At 35.9% G+C, this 19,865-nt stretch overlaps 1 protein-coding gene across 2 annotated transcripts in view; it reads left to right on the top strand.

The window, feature by feature from the left end:
- AKAP6 (A-kinase anchoring protein 6) overlaps window positions 1-19,865 on the top strand; it is a 552,477-nt gene that overhangs the window by 487,387 nt on the left and 45,225 nt on the right. For both annotated transcript variants that reach the window (XM_044232056.1, XM_044232057.1), the window contains one exon: window positions 16,690-16,905. In XM_044232056.1, coding sequence (XP_044087991.1) covers window positions 16,690-16,905 — 216 coding nt within the window. The remainder of the gene's footprint in view (window positions 1-16,689; window positions 16,906-19,865) is intronic.

The raw sequence follows: 19,865 nt of genomic DNA, 5'->3' as shown, positions 1-19,865 counted from the left end.
TAGAGGTGACAGGATTTGGGAACTGCTCTGCTGGGAGGCGTGTGAAAGTAGAAGGCCTTCTCCAGACTTTCTCCCACTAAGAGTTCCTCTCTTCCTGGAATGCTTTCTTCTGTTTTTAAATCAGGAAGAGAATCTTCAACAAAAAGCCTTGGAAGTAGTAGAACATGTGTAAAGATAGAGGAGTTCTGATACCTAAAAAGAGAAGCCAGTTCAAGATTATTTGGGAATTTGGCTAACAATATTTGAAATTTATTCAATACTTTTCTGTTATGCAAACACCTGTGTCAGGTGTTGTGCTGGGTACTAGGGTGAAACATCCTCTGTCCTCTTCCAAGGAACACACAGTCTAAAGGGGGATAGTAACAAGTCAACAGGCAAGTAGAATAGAATGTAGTATGGGCTGTGGTGGGAATTAATGTAGTGTGCTGTGAAAGTATGTGGGGCATTACTGAGGAATAGCAAGGAATTTCCTAGAATGAGTGACTCTTAAGTTGAGATCTGAAGTGAAGGAGGGGAAGAGTGAACAGAATAATAAGTGCATGTACCTGGAGGTCTGGAGATAAGAGATTGAAGAAATTCCTGTGTTTATTTCAGTGTTATTCTGGCATCTGTAGGTAGGAATCTATGTGTCTTAGCAACAAACTAGAGTGCAAACTTTTTTTTTAATTAAAATTTTATTTCTATTAGAGCAATTTGAGGTTCTAGCAAAACTGAGGGAAAGATACAGAGATTTTCCATTATACTCCCTGGCCCCACACATGCACTGCCTCCCCATTATTAACTTACCCCACCAGAGTAGGACATTTGTCACAACTGATGAACCTGCAGTGACAGATTGTGATCACTCCAAGTTCATAGTTTTACTACAGTTCACTCAATGCTTGCATTCTGTGGGACTAGACAGCTGTATAATGACACGTATCTGTCATTATGGTTTATCATACTGAGTATTTTCACTCCCCTAAAAATCTTCTGTGCTCTGACAATTCATTCCTCACCCATAGCCCCCTGCCCCAAACCCTGGCAGTCCCTGATCTTTTTACTCTGCATAGTTTTGCCTTTTCCAGAATGTTGTATGGTTGGAATCATACAGTATGTTGCCTTTTCAGATTGACCTCTGTCACTTAGTAATAAACTTTTAAAATTCTTCTATGTCATTTTCATGGGTTGATAGCTCATTTCTTTTTAGCACTGAATAATATTCCATTGTCTGATTATAACATAGTTTATTAATCCATTCACCTACTGAAGGACATCTTGGTTGCTTCTAAGCTTTGGCAGTTAATAAGGCTACCATAAATATCCATATGCAGGTTCTTGTGTAGACATAAGTTTTCAACTCCTTTGGGTAAATACCAAGGAGCATGATTGCTGGATTGTATGGTAAGAGTGTATTTTGTTTTGTCTTCCAAAGTGCTCATACCATTTTGCATTCCCACCAGCACTGAATAAGAGTCCTTTTTCCATATCCTCTTCAGCATTTTGTGTTGTCAGTATTTTGAGTTTTGGCTATTTTAATACGTGTGTGGTGATATGTCATTGTTATTTTGAGTATAAACTTTTTTAAAAGTAGGACTATCTTAAAATACTTGTTTTGCATACCCTTTATTATACCATAAACAATGTACCTTAGAGTCACTAGGTACTCGAGAAGTACTTAGCAGATTGTAAGTAAGACAGACTGAGATCAGATAGCTAGCTCAAACTTTTTTTTCCAAAGAAGAAAAAAAAAGTCTCTGATAAATTAAATGTCCACACAACCAGAGCCAGACGGCAACCCACATCTCCTGAATCCTAATCCAGGCCATAGTCCAATAATACCAAACCAAAGATTTCTTGCACCTTAATACTGATGTCTTTGCAATTCTCACAACTCAATTTTTTATCTATAAAATAGAAATTCTGAGCCTATCTCATCTGATAAATAGAAATAAAAAATGATCATTACAAGGGACATTGTGATTAATAGGAAATGTAGAAATGCTTATTAATACTATGAAGTTCTATTATAAATAATATTAAAAATACATATGACAATAAACCAAGGCCCCTTTGGTATTGGAATTCAGAGATTTACCATCTTGACCTGCAACAGCTTCTCATTTCCAGGGGCTTTACTCTCAGGAGTTCAACTCGGTGTTGAGTTAGCTATCATTTTTCACCTTCTGTTTATGTTGTACCTCCATATGAGGAGCTTAAAGAGCTTTAGAGACATTAGCTCATTAATCCTCCCAAAACCTCTCTAAGATAGGACAGAAGCATAAATCATTATTCCCATCTGGAAAAAAAAATAACCTAACTTATCTCTCTTAATTTCATTAATGCTCTAAACTGTTGATTAAATCCTAACTTACATTCTGTACATTTAGAATATTGCATTCTCTTCCCCAAGGATATTTTTCTTCCTTTTTGAATTTAATGACATTAGGATAAGTGCAAAAATGGATCGGCAGACCTGGTTTTAGAAGTTCCTTTGAGAAGTGTGGGATAGGTGGTAAACCAGGTTCTGCCTTCCCCTCATGCTCTCCCCCTTTTCTCAAAATGTCCTTCTCTACTGCCCTTCAGTCATGACAGGAGAAATGACTTAAGAATTGGAAGAATGTTTCAAGACCCATTCATTCCTTTATCTGTCAGGCAAGACTACCTACCAGCAAGAGAGCCAATGGATATCCATTCAACCATGCCATCCTAACTCCCAGTAAAACATTGGTGCAAGGGACTTCAAAGCTCTATGAAAGCAACAGTGGAAGTCAGCTTTTCAATTTTGTGTGCCTTGTTTAGGCATGTGGTTCTCACTGTAAAGGTTTTTGGAGTTAGACTTTGAAGATTTTAGAACATGAGCAGACCATCGTAGACCACCACATGATATTTTTCCTATTTCTTAACAGAATAAGCTTAGGTAATAATCTGGTGCCAGAAAATTTTAAAAGCCAAAGGATTGTTGCACTTTAGAGAAAGGGTATTGAGGACATGTGAAAGTTACAGGATTTATTTGAGATCACACAACTGGTTATTGCCAAACTAGGAAAAGACTCTTAAGTTGTGCTTTTCCCCCTTCAAACCAAGTTGCTTCTCAGATGTTCGACAGGTATACGTTCATGCTCGGATAACATATATTCTACCTTGCTGCCAAAATACTAGATGGAATGAATGAAGGCACTTGTCCCCTAATATATTCAGTCATCTTTAAGGGAGCAAGCAGGAGAGAGACATGGTGTCTCAGAAGAAATGAAAACAGAATCCTCTAAAAAGAGAATTAACTGTGTTCAAGAAAATTCACTCAAACAATTCTCCCAGACCTCTGCTTTATTTTAGCTATGGGAGTGTTTAAAGAATGAAGTTCTTAATACATTTCCTTTTCACAAGGTTCTGGAATATTGCTTTGAGCTAAATAATCATTATAGCAATTTACCAGTTGGCTAATATTTAGTCAGCATCTCTCTACTACCTAATATAATGGTTGAAGAGTGTTTTGCTGTTACATATTAGTTAAACTTCTAAACGACCCTGAGAGTGTGGTTAGTATTATTGCACATCTGGGAATACTGAAAACTGGTGAAAAGGAGTGGATTTGCCCTGGATTTCCACCACAAAAGCAAGGGAAAGAGCTAAGAAGCAAATTCCTCGTGAGCCAAACTCACAAGAAAATGCCCTATTAGATGCTATAAAAATAAAATCAGAAATATGTAGTTTATAGAGCTGTCTATACCTCAGTCTCTTCCAGATTGGGGAGGAGTAAATGAATAAACAGAAGAGTCTTTCCAGGGTTGACTTTTTGTCCCTAGTATCATTTTCCTCCTTTTCGGTGGTGTTATTCCCCCAAACTTAACTCTTTCCTGCTTTGTTATTGTGTCCCAAGTGTTCTTGAATTCATTTATTTCCCACCTGTAGGATTCTGCAATAAGAGGAATACTTCCCTAAAATACCCATTCCTACTTGTTATACTTCAAGTAACACTCTGAGCTTTGTGACAAAGAAACCAAGAGTGGCTTTATAGGAAGTAAACAATATGTTACTCAGGGATAAATTTGGGAAAATAGAGTCTGATAGGGGAGATGGGTGAGGAATAGTCAAGTATGTATGGATGAGAGAGCTAGAAAAATACCATGCAACAGAGTTGAGTGAGTCGTGACACCAGTTAGTTCAATCATCTGTCCTCTCCTACATGTTCCACACTATCCCTCGGAATTCCTCTTAGGTCATCCTTGCTTCTGTGTTTTCTCACTTTCTTTCTCCCTGCTTTTTCTTGCTGTTTCATTCTCCAGGTATGATTTTTATGATAATCCTTCTTTTATAGATTTAGCCTAATGGGTGTATTGTGCTGTACCTTGTCACATAGAATTCTTTTCTTTCTTTTCCTCAAGACTGTCCTGAATATTCCTTTGACCTGGCCAGTGAATACCCAATATCCATTAAATGAGCAAAAGAGTTCAGGTAGCTGGGATCAACAGATAATGTAGAGGAGGAAAATAGCCTTTATCCATTCTCCAGAATTACTTTGAAATGATTCCCAGGGAATCTAATAAGAGATAAAAAAGTGCAGTGGGTGTTGTCAATAGATTTCAAAATATAATAATGTAAAAATAAATGGCAATTAATGCCTTATCTGCTTATGAAAAGAGTGATTATAGAATTTTAAGAAAAGGTATTTTGTAGTGTAATGTCTAAGTTGCATTTATATCCAGCTCCTTTTCCTCCTTATTGCTAAAAGTTACCTTCCTATAATTGCAGACTAGTTTAACATCTTAACAATAATGGACATGTTTTTAAAAGATTATTGCCAAAAGTGCATTCTTTATTCCAGGGAGACTCTGTAATAGATACCAGCATTTTAGTAATGATACAAGCAATCTGTAAGCTATTACAGTTTTCTTTAGAGTAACTTAATCTTCATATTGTTTTGTATGTCTGGAATTTTAATAGTGTTTTTAATTTAGAAAAGGAAGTATAAAACATATTACTAATTGCATGTGAATATGAACTAAGCACATGACCACTGAGCTTGATTTTTAAAAACAAACATATTTAAAAGTACTTAACCTAATGTAGGAAAAGTCACACAAAAAAATTAAAGAATACCACACAGGGATAACAACAGCTTTCATGGAATAACACAGTGAGGGCCTGCTAATTTTAGCATGCTTATTATATTTTAGTCCACAGCTAAAAAAAAAAAAATAACTAATAGAAATAGAAATACTCCTTTCCAAATATAATTAATATTTTTCAACACACGAAAGTGCAAACAATTAAAACATCAAATGAGTGTTTGTAAAAGAAAGATTAGTTTTTCCCTTGATAACACCATTCACCCAAGAATTTGCAATATTAACTAATAGTCCTTGTGGCCCTTCACGGTTCAGCTACATTGGTGAGGATGCTAGATTGCAAGAAGTTAGATCTTTTTCTAGGTCAAAGGTCAGGTTATTTGGGACACGGAGGTTAAGGTGACTGGTCTTTGGACTTCAATTGTCTGTTGCCTAGGTGAATAGAGGGCAGATGATTTTTCTTTAAAAAAAAAAAAAGGAAGTATTCACTGGAAATATTTTGATTTTCAATGTTATAAGAAATCATTTGATTTTAGAATCTAGACTTACATTGACATGTGCAGTTTTGAAACTATTTTGGCACACATCCCAGACCTTCAAGAAGCTGATAGAGATGTGCTTGGTAAACCAATTCAGGGGTCTTTAATGCTATTTTTAAAATCCAGCTTTTACATTAAATAAACCAGTTTGTTATTTTGAAAGAAGTTATAATCTACTTAAAACTGTCATTCTCTGTTTCTAACTTGCAATTAGATGATATTTCCAAAATGTCAGACCTAGATTCTGCTTCTACCATCACCATAATAAAATGTGACAGCCAAGATATTATATCAATACCTTTTCCATAATTAGCAATAAGGATCCTGCCAAGGGTTAACTAGAAAAGTTTCATAAACGTTTTTCTACAAATGGTTCTGAAGGCAGTATTATGCTTTTGAAATCTGCTAATGTAGCAAAGACTCATGACAACCAGGAGACAAATCTATGAGCAAAACTGTTTGGAGAGAATAGTTTTGTAGTGTATGATGTATGTTATGTAAATGAGCTTATTAGGACTCTCATCTATTTTATTATTGGTGACCAATTTAATAGAGGCATTTAAAAAACAATATTTCTGCCTGACTCCTAGAAATGAAGAAGATACATTGATATAATTGAGAGCAAATGATTGCATGTCGTGCCATTTAATCATGTCATTTTTCAATTGCTATTTTTTGCACTTCACTGCATACTTATAGAATATTTAGCTTCAATATAGATTAAGTCCCAGGGTTTGCAACTGAGCTGAGTTCCTATATTGGCTGACGTTGTCTTTTAAGTTTGGAATCATTTAAAGTATGCAGATGTCATCTGCCCACGTTTCCTTTAAAATATGCACGTCATCATTCATACCTCACTTGAGGTATTTTAATTTTTTTGTTGTTTTGAAGAATTATCTCTTTACAATTCCTGGATGGAAAGTCTTACTTGCAGTACTTATGCAGGAGATGTAGTTAAGATAAGCACATAATTGGTTCAAGAATGGAGCCATCAGGACCAAAAGATCTGCTGACCTTTTGCTGGAAACTTGGGTGATCATTTGCCTAATGAATGTTTCCTACTTTTGTTTAATCTCTTTTTGATGACTTATATAACTTAGATTTTTCTCAGAAAAGAGGTTATCCTCCACTGGGTGCTAGAATATGAAGTCCTTGTGGGCAGAAACTCTTCTCTTTCATTCACAGGTGTGTCTCAAACACTCAGAACAGTACCCATTATAGTAGGTGTTCAATAAATACTTGTTCAGTGAACGAACTAGTATTTTTGCCATCTCTGCTGTCACAACTACCCTGGGTTAAGAATTGCATAGATTACTAATTTTTAACAATGGCCTAGAAATGGGTATAAGATAGACCCCTGAAAGTTATCCTGAAGAACTTGTTGGCTGTCTTTTCAACAGTAACTTTATGGCTCTGGCCATTTCTGGTTAGAAATTGGGAACCAGAATAGTCTGAAAATGGAGAAATTTTACAAGCCTCTTTAGCTCTCATGAAAGGAAATGTAGCATAATATTTTTATGAACTGCTTGGAATTCAGGTTGCGTGGGTTAGCATGCTGCCTTTGCTGCTTATTAGCTGTGTTAACTCTGATCATTTACTTAGCCTCTCTGTTGCTATTTCCTTGTTTGTGAAATAGGCACATGGCAATAATATATATCTTGTAGTGCTGTTGTAAAGATTAAATGAGCCAATATATATCAAATACCTAATGAAATACATAGCAGAGGAATACACAAATAATGTTTGTCATTAATGTATGAGATTAGTGAAAAATAACTAAGAAAATACTCAGAACAGTATACTAGCAATTTAATAAGATTCAATGATTGTTGGTTATTATTTTGCAGTCAAGGAAATCCTTGACTACATGTTTGAAGAGAACATAACATCTTAAAAATTTTTTGTGTTGGTTCATATACATATAGTCAACTTAGAATGGTCTTTGGCAAAGTACATGATGTACATTTGATAGGTCATGTTTCTCATTTTTCTACTGACACCAACAACGCAATAGATTACAGTTCCGTAAGATGTACATGATTATAAGTGAAACTCATCACTGCAGTAATTAGATTTAACTAATGTTCTTTAATTTCCACATTTTCTTCAACTCCTTTTCCACATCCACGCTCTTCTAGGTATGCTTTTCTGTTTATGTTTTACGATATTTCTAGAAGTATGATATTTCTAGAAGTATTTCTGAACTTCTAGAAGAAGCTGTTCAGCTATATTAAAAATGGCATATTATTTTTATCATATAGCAGAATGTCTTATCTGTGGACTGAGATTTATAGATTTGTAGTTATGACTCCATCTGAAGGAATTTTTTTTTTGTGAGTTAAAGTAGGAGTTTGCTTTTTTTTGTTTTGTTTTGTTTCAATTTATTTATTTTCATTATTTTTTCACCACACCCAGTGCTCATGCAAGCCGTGCCCTCTATAATACCCACCACCTGGTACCCCAACCTCCCACCCCCCCGCCACTTCAAACCCCTCAGACTGTTTTTCAGAGTCCATAGTCTCTCATGGTTCACCTCCCCTTCCAATTTACCCAAATTCCCTACTCCTCTCTAACGCCCCTTGTCCTCCATGCTATTTGTTATGCTCCACAAATAAGTGAAACCATATGATAATTGACTCTCTCTGCTTGACTTATTTCACTCAGCATAATCTCTTCCAGTCCCATCCATATTGCTACAAAAGTTGGGTATTCATCCTTTCTGATGGAGGCATAATACTCCATAGTGTATATGGACCACATCTTCCTTATCCATTCATCCGTTGAAGGGCATCTTGGTTCTTTCCATAGTTTGGCGACTGTGGCCATTGCTGCTATAAACATTGGGGTACAGATGGCCCTTCTTTTCACGACATCTGTGTCTTTGGGGTAAATACCCAGGAGTGCAATTGCAGGGTCATAGGGAAGCTCTATTTTTAATTTCTTGAGGAATCTCCACACTGTTCTCCAAAGAGGCTGCACCAACTTGCATTCCCACCAACAGTGTAAGAGGGTTCCCCTTTCTCCACATCCTCTCCAACACATGTTGTTTCCCATTTTGTTAATTTTGGCCATTCTAACTGGTGTAAGGTAATATCTCAATGTGGTTTTAATTTGAATCTCCCTGAGGGCTAATGATGATGAGCATTTTTTCATGTGTCTGATAGCCATTTGTATGTCTTGATTGGAGAAGTGTCTGTTCATATCTTCTGTCCATTTTTTGATGTGTTTGTCTGTTTCAAGGGGAATTTTATAGCCATTACTTTTTAAAAAAAGATTTATTTATTTATTTGACACAGAGAGAGTGAGTGAGAGCAGGGGAGGGGCAGACGAAAAGGGAGAGAATCCCAAGCAGACTCCCTGCTGAGTGTGGAGCCCAGCAAGGGGCTCGATCTCACAACTCATGACCCCAAGATCAAGAGTCACATGCTGTCCTGACTGAGTCAGGCATACACTCCTTTTATTCCTTTTTATTGCCAAATAATATTCCATTATATGGGTACACTACATCTTTTTGACCATTCACCCATTGATAGATACTTGAGGTGTTTCCACTTTTTGGCTCTTATGAATAACATGGTTATGGATATTTCTGTGGTCATATGTTTTCAGTTATTCTGGACATTTACCTAGAAGAGAACTTGCTGGACTATATAGTAATTCCATGTTTAACTTTTTGAGGAAATACCATACTGTTTTCCAAAGTGAATGGTGCTACTTTGCAATCCCACCAGCAATGCATGTGGATTCCAATCTCCTTATATCTTTACCAACATTATGATTTCTGTCTTTTTTATTTTAACCATCATAGTGCAGGTGAGTAGTATGTAGTTATGGTTTAGATTTGCTTTTTCCTAATGGCTAATGATGATGAATATTTTTCCATATGTTTATTGGCCAATTGTATGTTTTCCTTGAAGAAATGTCTATTTAATACTTTGCCTATTTAAAAAATGGTGTTACTTATCTTTATATTATTGAATTTTAAGTGTTCTTTATATATTCTGGATATTAGTCCTTTATCAGATATATGATTTTCAGATGTTGTTTCCCATTCTGTGGGTTGTCTTTTCACTTTTTATGGTGTCATTTGAAGACCAAAAGTTTTTCATTTTGATCAAGTTGTCCAAAAGTCACTTGTACTCTTGGTGTCATATCTAAGAAATCATTGCCCAAGACATCAGAAGTAACTTCTACTTTAGATGTCCTATAAAAACCAACAAACAAATAAACAAACAAAAACATTGTCTATCCCCAGGTAATGTAGATTTGCTCCTGTGTTTAATTCATTTAAAACTTATAACAACCTGATGGGTTAGGTCCTATAAAAAAAAAAAAACCTTTGTTTTTGTGTTTTTTAAATTTTTTTATTTTGAGGAGGCAGAGTCTTCTCTTGACAGACAAATCACAAGCACTTCAAAATAGGTACCACATCTTCTTATATTCCTCTTATTTACCGGTCCCAATCCTATAATGAAAAGTATGGAGTTTGGCCCATAATTGATACTCAATAAATATTTATTGCTGTGAGGAATACTATCTATATGATCTCTGTCAGCTTTGCCCCAAAATAATAATCCAGAATCAACCAGTTAAAAGCATCTTTTGAAGACTCACAGAGGTACCAGTGTTGCCTCTCATATTCCCCATCTGCTGTATGTTCTTATTAGACCATGGCTGCAGCATTTACGTTTCCTGCATCTGATGCCTTGTACCTTTCAAATCATCATCATGGTTTTGTTAAACTATATACACTTTCTGAGAGAAGGTTCTTTTTAATTTAGCACAATGCCATATGTATTAGTCATTCATCACTAAATGACTAATTTGATAAAATTTATAAAAAGGAGTAAAATAAGTCAAGCAGAGAGAGTCAATTATCATATGGTTTCACTTATTTGTGGAGCATAACAAATAGCATGGAGGACAAGGGGCGTTAGAGAGGAGTAGGGAATTTGGGTAAATTGGAAGGGGAGGTGAACCATGAGAGACTATGGACTCTGAAAAACAGTCTGAGGGGTTTGAAGTGGTGGGGGGGGTGGGAGGTTGGGGTACCAGGTGGTGGGTATTATAGAGGGCACGGCTTGCATGGAGCACTGGGTGTGATGAAAAAATAATGAATACTGTTTTTCTGAAAATAAATACATTGGAAAAATAAATAAATAAATAAAAGTATAAAAAGCAAAAAAAAAAAAAAGGAGTAAAATTCCCAAATATGGTATTCAGACAACCTAACATATCATTTTTTTAAAAAAGATTTATTTATTTATTTATTTATTTATTTTGGAGTGAGAGCACCGAGGGGAGGGACAGAGGGCTAGGGAGAGAAAGTCTTAGGCAGACTCCACGCTCAACGTGGAGCCTGGCATGGTCCTTGATCTCAGGACCCTGAGATCACAACCTGAGCTGAAAACAGGAGTCCAGTGTTTAACCGACTGTGCCACCCTGGTACCCCCATTATCATCATTCTTAATAATGTATACTGAATATCCCTGAAGATCATCAAGCAGGTACTAGTAATATAAAGATACCTCTAGTCAAAAAGTTCTATTCATTGACTGATTGGTTCATTTTCTTTCAGAAATTCAGTAACAATTAAAAAAATAACTGATCACCAAATGGGTGTGGTTTCTAGGCTCTTGGCTAGCAGTGTGACTCCAGAATCAGAACTTGCAACTTCTATTTTATACTTCTAAAAAAAAAATCTGCCCGCCTAGATTTATTCTCTGACGTGCAAAACGAAGCTCCTCCGTTTCCCTGTAGGCCAGTGTTTTCGAACTTTAGTATGCACTATAATCACCTGTGGTGTTTGTTAAACCATAGCTCGTGGGGGTGTATCCCTGAGTTGCAGATCCAGAAGATGTGGAGAGGCACCAGAGAACTGGCATTTCCCAGTTCACAGGTGATGCTGATGCTGCTTGGCCTGGGGGAACACTCGGAGCACCGTTGCTCTACACATCTAGTCACAGGTAGCAGACTAAGACAAGACTATTGCCTACCTCATGAAATTAAAATGGTAAAATACAGAAAGTACCCAAAAGAAGAAAAACACTTGAAAAAGTGTGGGAAGTCCTTGCCGCAGGAGATGGAGCTATTTACTTGTGAATATTTAAACCAGAAGAACTTGCCTGCCTTTTTCACTTTCCAACCGCCCCCCCCCGTTGTTTCCTTACTCCAACTAGATCGAAGGCAGGTATGTGTCCAAAAAACAGGTTGAAACTTCTTTATTGTGCTTGCCACAGAGAGGACATACTCAATAGATATTGTTAAAGTTGATCAATCTAGAAAATAAAGGTGTGTTTGACTTTATAAATGGAATTGCTTCATAAATGGTTTTTAGTTGACAGATCACCTAAAGTCTTACCACTTTTTTCATGTTGACCTACCTAATGATGTTACACTAACCTGCTGAATATAATTATGTAAGATATATAGAGACAAATTGCTTTGGAGTTTTCTCAGCAAGGTTTTTTCTCTCTCTGCTTTTAACATATGCTTAGTTTTGGTACTTTTAAAATTGCATTTTCTTCCTCATCTCTCTTTTCTCTATTTGGGTCTTACGTTTTACTTACTTCTTAAAAATTTTTTTTATTATATTAATCACCATACAGTATGTCACTAGTTTTTGATGTAGTGTTCCAAGATTCATTGTTTACGTATAAAACCCAGTGCTTCGTGCAATATGTGCCCTCCTTAATACCCATCACCGGGCTCACCCATTCCCCCTACCCCTACATTTTACTTATTGTGCAGTTTGGGTTTTGGTTTAATTATAGGTCTTTGATTGTAAACTGATTTATATCCTTCTGTGATAGTAGATGACATTATTACTTTTAATGTCAAGAATACAGGTATATAAGTAAATTATAATCATGTTATACAGTATGATATATGTGTGTGTATATATATGTTTATGTTTAAAATATAATGGAAAATAAAATACCACTATAAGTATATTGAAATATTGGAATACTGGAAGCCTTACCTTTAATAGTGTTAAACTGAAGCCAGTGTCAAAAATGATGTTACATCACATTTGGCTTAATAATAGAGAGGTTTAAACAGTCAAAAGGGTTGAGAGAGAAAAGAGGAAAAAAAAAAACCCATTAAAAAAAAGAAGAAAGGGAAGAAAACGCCCCAGATAAACCAAAAGCCCTGCTTTGCATCACCATTGATAAATTGGCAGTTTGTAAGTGTGATATAAAACCTCCAGGCTGGGTGTGTCTGGGTGGCTCTGTTGGTTAAGTGTCTGCCTTTGGCTCAGGTCATGATCCCAGGGTCCTGGGATCAGTCCCTGCTCAGCGGGAAGCCTGCTTCTCCCTCTCCCACTCCCCCTGCTTGTGTTCCTGCTCCTGATCTCTCTCTATCAAATAAATAAATAAAATCTTTAAAACAAAAACAAAAAACCTTCAGCCTGTTGGCAACGCTATTGCAACATGTCCAAAAAGATGTGTTTAGAGGGTTGGAGATCTGATTAGAGTAAAGGCAAAAATAATGGACTTAAAAATTTTGATTTTTACTTTTCTACATTTCTCATAGCAAGCCTGCCTTTTTAATAACATGAAGAATTTGAGTGGAAATATAAAATAAAGTAAATTAAGAGTTTATCAGAAATTTAAATTTAGCACACTCAAACCATATCCCAAAAACTGAATTCTGAAGTGATACAAGACAACGACCTTGGTACTAACAGAGGTAGTCTTATAAGAAGAAGTTGCCTAACAATCACAAAATAATAGGACAACTACATACAAAAGCATTTGGAATCTCTTTCTTAGACATACTGATAATTAGTGGAGGTTTTTTTGTTCCTTTTAGATTTCCTTTCATTCTTCTTATCTCTGTACTTTTCTGTGAAGGCAATACAACTATGCTTGGGAACCAATATGATCTCATGAGATATCAAGGAAAATGCTTCCAAATTGGCCATAATGAAAAGCATTCTGAACTTTTCTGTTCCTTACTTCTGTCCAACTGCTTCACTGTCTCTTCTCCCTAACACATTAAAGTGCCCCACTGTCCCAGGACACTTGCTTCCCGACCCTTCTATCTTGAGAACTGCAACCATTCAGCTTGGACAACCTGGCTCACGTTTCCCTGAAGATTTCACCAACTCTTCCAAGAGCAACTTGTGCAAATTTATGTTAACATGCCTCTCTGTATGTTGCTCTCATTACCACACTAATTTGTGTAGTCTACCTGTCATAGACTCTCAGGTCCTTGAGAGAAGGAGCAGTAACTTGCTCCTTTTTGAAGCCTTGGTGCCTGGAACAGTGCAGAGCAGATGGAAGGTACAATGCACATTTGAGGAGGTCTGAGAGACTGGGATGAGTTTATCTTATTCGGCATCTACTTAGATTGTTTAGTTTGAATTTCTGTTTTAAAGTAGTTTCCTCTGAAAATGTAAGCCAGAAATAGTTACAATACTTATTTTTTCCTGTATACTTATATTTAACATTTCTCTGTGCATAGTTTATCATGGAAATAATGTAAGCTACTGATTCTAAGAAACATTACCAGCAAATGCATTCGTTTTATTTAGTAGGTGTTTGTGATTATAAATAAACATGTATATTTTAATGGTTGTCATAGAAACCCATTTATGTGGAAGAATTATATTTTATCAGTTTTATCTCCTAGATATAAAAAAGCACCAAAAAATATGTTGACAATTTAAAATTCCCAATTTCTGCCTCCTTTTAAAGTAGTATTATTTCCCCATGTGCATAGAAGATAAATTATTAATCCAGGTTATAGACTTAGCTCTTTGGATATTTAAAGTAAAAAAAAAAAGTAAGATTGTGAAGATCCCAAAATTAGATAGTGAATATTAACATCCCATCTAATCTGATATTGAATGTCAAAAACAGCTTTCACGGTTTTTAAACTACCTAGACTGACTCACGTTAAGATGTGGGTTGGGGATCATCTGGATACTTAAATACTGGATACATTCTAGATACTCATAAAAAAATTATGGCTAATGACCTTTATGAAAAATTCCCCTAGTGATCACACATGTCCTGTTTCAGAACTCTGAAAGTGCCTGTGAGGTGTATGAAGCTCATCGGACTACTTCGTAAATGTTACCAAGGAGGCTGTGCTAACTCCACACTTACAGTTAGTGCTATCTATGGTGAATTTTCATTTGGCTAAGAAACATTGTGACTTTTTGCTGGCTTGAGGAATGCAGTTATTAGTCTAGTCAACTGCAAAGAGAGTTTTGTAAAATCCCATTTTATGCCATGGAAATAACACTTTTGATTTTCCTAACCCTGTATGTTAAACAAATTTATAGCAACACAAAAATGAAAAATGAAATCCTCAATATTCATAGTCACAGGACTCATTTCAACCAATTTCAGCTGGCTATGTTATTATCTTGAAGTGTTAATATGGGACCGAAATTTGGCAGGAGATAATTTGGCTTGATAGTTTGACTTACTCAACAGTTCTAGAGCAAGAGGGGAAATTGAAGGGGGTGGTGTGTGAGAGAGGGAGAGAAAGAGACATAGAGAGAGAGAGAGAGAGAGACAGAAAGAGAGAGAATGCATTTAGGAATGAGGAGGCAGCAGTATTGGAGGAGGGTATGGAAGCAATGCTTTTTGCTCTAGTAGGCCCTCAAGTTTTATCTTCAAATATCCAGCGGTCCTTCTCAATCAGCACTGAACAAATGAATAAGATCAGTAAAGAAATTTGTCAGACCTGGTGGTTATATCAAGAGCTATGTAGGAAAGTAATAATGAATGCTAGGAAAATAAATAAGGGTAAGTTCAGGAAACATAACTAAAAATGCTGCACTGGTAAAAATTGAATAATAAAATTCCTAGTCATATTTTGCCATAAATAGAGGTTTGGGAATTTGTCATTCACCTTATTTAAAATTCAGAAATATTAAAGGTACAGTGTTCTCTCATTACAGAAATAATAGAATTTCAGCTATTACTGAGTTAGGGTCATTTAAATGGCTAGAGCATGTATTATATCAATAAGCGGGACATCTGTATGAAATGTCCACCTGCTGATCTACTACCGCTCTGTGCACATTTCAGTGAACTGCACTTAATCATTTTAAGACTTCTTCTAATGAAGCTTTATCTAGATTAACATTTTAAGCACAAATACTTTTAGGCATTAAAACTCTCACACTAAATGAAATTGCATTGTCTTGTTTACTCTTGTTGATTAATAAGCAATCTGTTAACTGTTAGAGCAGTCCAATTGTAGCAGTCGAAGGAGATTAGTAATTCCGTGATGTTTGTGGATATAATCATCATTTCTCCTGAAGGCTTTGAATTAGAATATCACTTACACACTATCCGTAGGCAAAGAAAAGATATAATATTTTTAGACATGTGTACCCACTATTTTGCTTGAATCGTTCAGCTTAGGGTCACTGCAGCAATACAAATGCTTCTGGGGGCAAAATGCTATTTTGATGCATGAATATCCTTCTTAAATTGTGTGACTGTCTATTAAAAGAAACAGCAACCAACAAATAGTGCAGTAATAATCCAGTATCCTAATTTCTGTTTTCGGAACATTATTGCTTTGTTAATCAAGCTTCGGAAGAGAAATGTTGCTTATCCCTTTTTCCCCCAATAATAGATGTTATGTATCAAAATTCTTGACAGTCTTATTTAAGTTTTCCCCAGCCAGTAGAAAACTAAACTTTTGGCTCCAAAAAATTGAGGAGTAAATTTGGGAACATTCCATTTCCATTTGGAGCACTTTTCTATCTTTTTTGATTCCTGTCACTTTTTATCAAAGCATGTCAATCTATTTGGCATTCACATGACCTGCCTGATTTATTTCATTAAGTTATAAGTTGTTAATCAACTAGGTGTCAAGGTGGGACCCAGAATTTTAGATGGACAAATCAGTGAAAAAAGGGAGGAGGGATGGGATGCAACTAAATTCTTAAACATTAGGTAGGTTTCAACAGGAGGTCTCCAATCTAAAGACAGCTCCAGAACCCTTCTTGTCTTATTGTTCATAGCTGAGTATTTCACTACAATATGAAATTATGGTGAAACAAGGCATTTTATGTTTTAGGGAATTCTGCTCTATAAACACACACGGATTGATCCCTCTCTGTGTTGCAGTCCCTCTGTGGTGAAATCAAGCAGCGACGTCGTGGAGTGGCCTCCATCCTGCGATTATGCCAGCATCTTCTGGATGACCGGGAGACTTGCAATCTGAACGCAGACCACCAGCCCATGCAACTGATCATTGTAAATCTTGAAAGAAGGTGGGAAGCCATTGTCATGCAAGCTGTCCAGTGGCAGACAAGGCTACAAAAGAAGATGGGAAAGGAGTCTGTGAGTGATTTTTTTTTTTTTAAAGCATAATGGTCTCTTATTTTTCTCTGAAAAAAAATTATTTTGGGGCTTGGAAAATGTATTTATCTTACAAGTGGTTTTGCAAACCAAAGAGACAGATACCTTCAGCCACTCAATGAAATTCCATTGACATAGCACAGAGATTTATTTGCCTATGAATAAGACATGTTTGGGTGTATCTCATTGTTTTTAAAAAAAAAAATCTCATGAAGATTTTCCTTAATCTTACCAAACTAAACCATTAATTCCTTCACTCATTCCTTCACCAATGATATTCTTTAATCATACAATGCCCTATGAAGATATTGTTAGAAGGTGGCTTTCCACTCTTACAGCGTGTGTATGCTGTAATGTGTGTGCTCTACAGATAAAGTATACTGCTTACCTTTTCATTACGTATGAGTTAATACTATTTGTACAACAAACTCCACTGTTCCTTCTTGGAGCTCCTTCTGATGGAGGTGCATTGCTGAGAGCAAGCAAGTTTCCTCTTCGTGTTTTAATGCAGTGTTCAAGGTAGGGGTAGGGTCCCTTCTAAGAATTTTCCAAGTTAATTGTAGGTTCAAGCTGTTGCTACATGAAGGAAATAAATGTGACTAGAATTGTTTGATAATAATATGGAATAAACCCTTGTCCAGAAAACCTTCATATCCGTAATGGAAAAGGTTTCTTGATAAAACAGTTGCATTCCTCAAATGACCTAGAAGTTAGTGTCCATTAGTTGAAGGCATAAGTGTCATGTTTGTCTTACATAAATGAAGCCATGCACACATACATACATATGTGGAATGGGAGGTTTTCCTTATGTGTTTATATTATTAGTTCCTTGTCTTTGGAATGTCCAAGATTCAAAATTGAAAAATCATGTAATAATCTTGCCACAGATAAAAATCCTTCTCCTATGAATTCTAATTCTTAAAAAAGCATTAATATTTTGCTATCTGATACATTTGGTATTGGGACTGAGAACAGAAGGGACAATGAATCAGGAAGCCTTCTTACTCTTTCTGCATCTGTAGCTATGTTGAGTCTAGGGGGTGATTGTATCCTTAACAGTTCAGTTTAATTGTTTTGAGCTGAAGTTGTTAAATTTCTTAAGACTTCCAAGTTATTACCAGTAATCAGAGTCTATATAATTGGATGTCTTTTCTTGAAATGTTTATTTTGAAGCTATTTAGCTGGAGTGTTTTCTTCTTTCTTTCCTTCTTTCTTTCTTTCTGAGTGTTGGGAAGCACAAAAGAGGTTATTTTTTTATTCTATAGTTTGAAGCCTCTAAGCATGGTAGTGACCATAATAAAACTTACACAAAAACCGTCTGCACTTGGAGAAGCTTTGACATTTTGGAAGCATTCAAACTGCTTTGGCGGAGACTAAAATGGCTTTCTTTGGGGATTTATTTGAAATCATATGATCAGGAATACAGGACTAGATCTCTGTGGACTAGATGTAGACATTTTTATCCTGCTTCTGTGGTAAAGGTAAGCTTTCACTTTAAAATCCTGGCTACTTCTTAGAGGCTCAAGATAATACATAGAAGTAGATATAAATTGCAGATAGAGGAAAGTCTTCCCTTTTCTTTAAGTTAGCTGCTGAATGTTTAGGTTGTTTGGAATGATGGAGGTAGCAAATAGGGTCTTCTGTGCTAAACAAGGTTGAAAATGACTGTCAAGAAAAGGATAGAAGAGAATGGGACTAACGCCAACAATACAGTAAGCACAGAGTACCTTCTAAGTTGGAGATATTTCTTGCTTCTGATCTCTGTTGGTTGGATACAGAGTCCAAGTTGCTTTGACAGGCAGGCAAGTATTGACCATTGTTGGTGGCTGCTGATGCAGAGAATCAGAAGTCTCTAAGTGGTCTGTCTGCTCTTTATCATATGTCCCCACCCTCCTGCCATCCCCTTCTTGTGTACAGGGACATTCATTGCTAGGTTTCCAAGGCCTGGGTCATACTTCCATATGGTAGATGTTTTAACAGATATTTGCTGAATGAATGACTACATGCTTTATTTTGTAAATTTTGTTTTATTCTGGCATTTGGTTTAGAGTTATATTTATATTCATTATCAGTCTTCATATTCCCACAAAATGGCTTTGAGCACTGTTCCATTTCTATAGGAATATTCACCTTCATGAAATCATGAAAAAACATTCTGACCTTTCTTTTTGTCTGACAGGGACAATGTTTCCAAGTTCTAAAACATGATCGAATTACCCCATGGTGTACTCCTTTCTTCAAGTTAGTTCTATATGAGATATTAGAAAAGTGGTTCTAAACATCTGGGCTAGATTCTGATACTGAGAATTAGAAGCTCTGATTCGGTCATTGCATTATAGGATTTTCTTCATTAATCACTTTGGAAATAGCTTATATAAGAGATGTCACTTAATTGTACATGCAGTGCTCCTTCTTATCTATTTACATCTGTTTGTGTGACGATTTGATTACTATTAGTCTTCTCCACTGGTCTGAAGAATGCAACAATACAGCCAATTTCTGCTCACCATTGCGTTTTGAAAGTCCCACATAGTACTTAGGACTCAATAGGTACTTCATAGAATCTGTTAAATAAGTGGATTTTCTCTAAGTGATGGTCTATAGTAGTCAGTGTTAGATATTCAGAAGTAAGTAAGATTTCTTCCCTCTTCTGAAAAACCATACCTAGAAAGATAATAAATTTATAAATAACTATAATACTAGGTAATAGTCAAAGGTAATTACTGCGTTCCCTCTTATAGTTAATACTGACAAAAATATGGAAAGCTTTCTATGGAAAGCCTTATTCAGAAAAATTTAGTTATGTGTATAAATGTCAAACAAGCTTTTCTATGACCCCTAACTATGTAAATAATGAATATATTTATCTCTTTTTTAACACTTGTAAGAAAGCAGGAGATCACATATTTAATTCCCCGAAACATCTTTCTAAAACCCTTATC

This window comes from Neovison vison, chromosome 13 (genome assembly GCF_020171115.1).
Source record: "Neovison vison isolate M4711 chromosome 13, ASM_NN_V1, whole genome shotgun sequence".
NCBI classification, from domain to species: domain Eukaryota; kingdom Metazoa; phylum Chordata; class Mammalia; order Carnivora; family Mustelidae; genus Neogale; species Neogale vison.
Note: the sequence above shows the minus strand (reverse complement) of the source record. Positions and strands in the feature narration are given on the sequence as shown.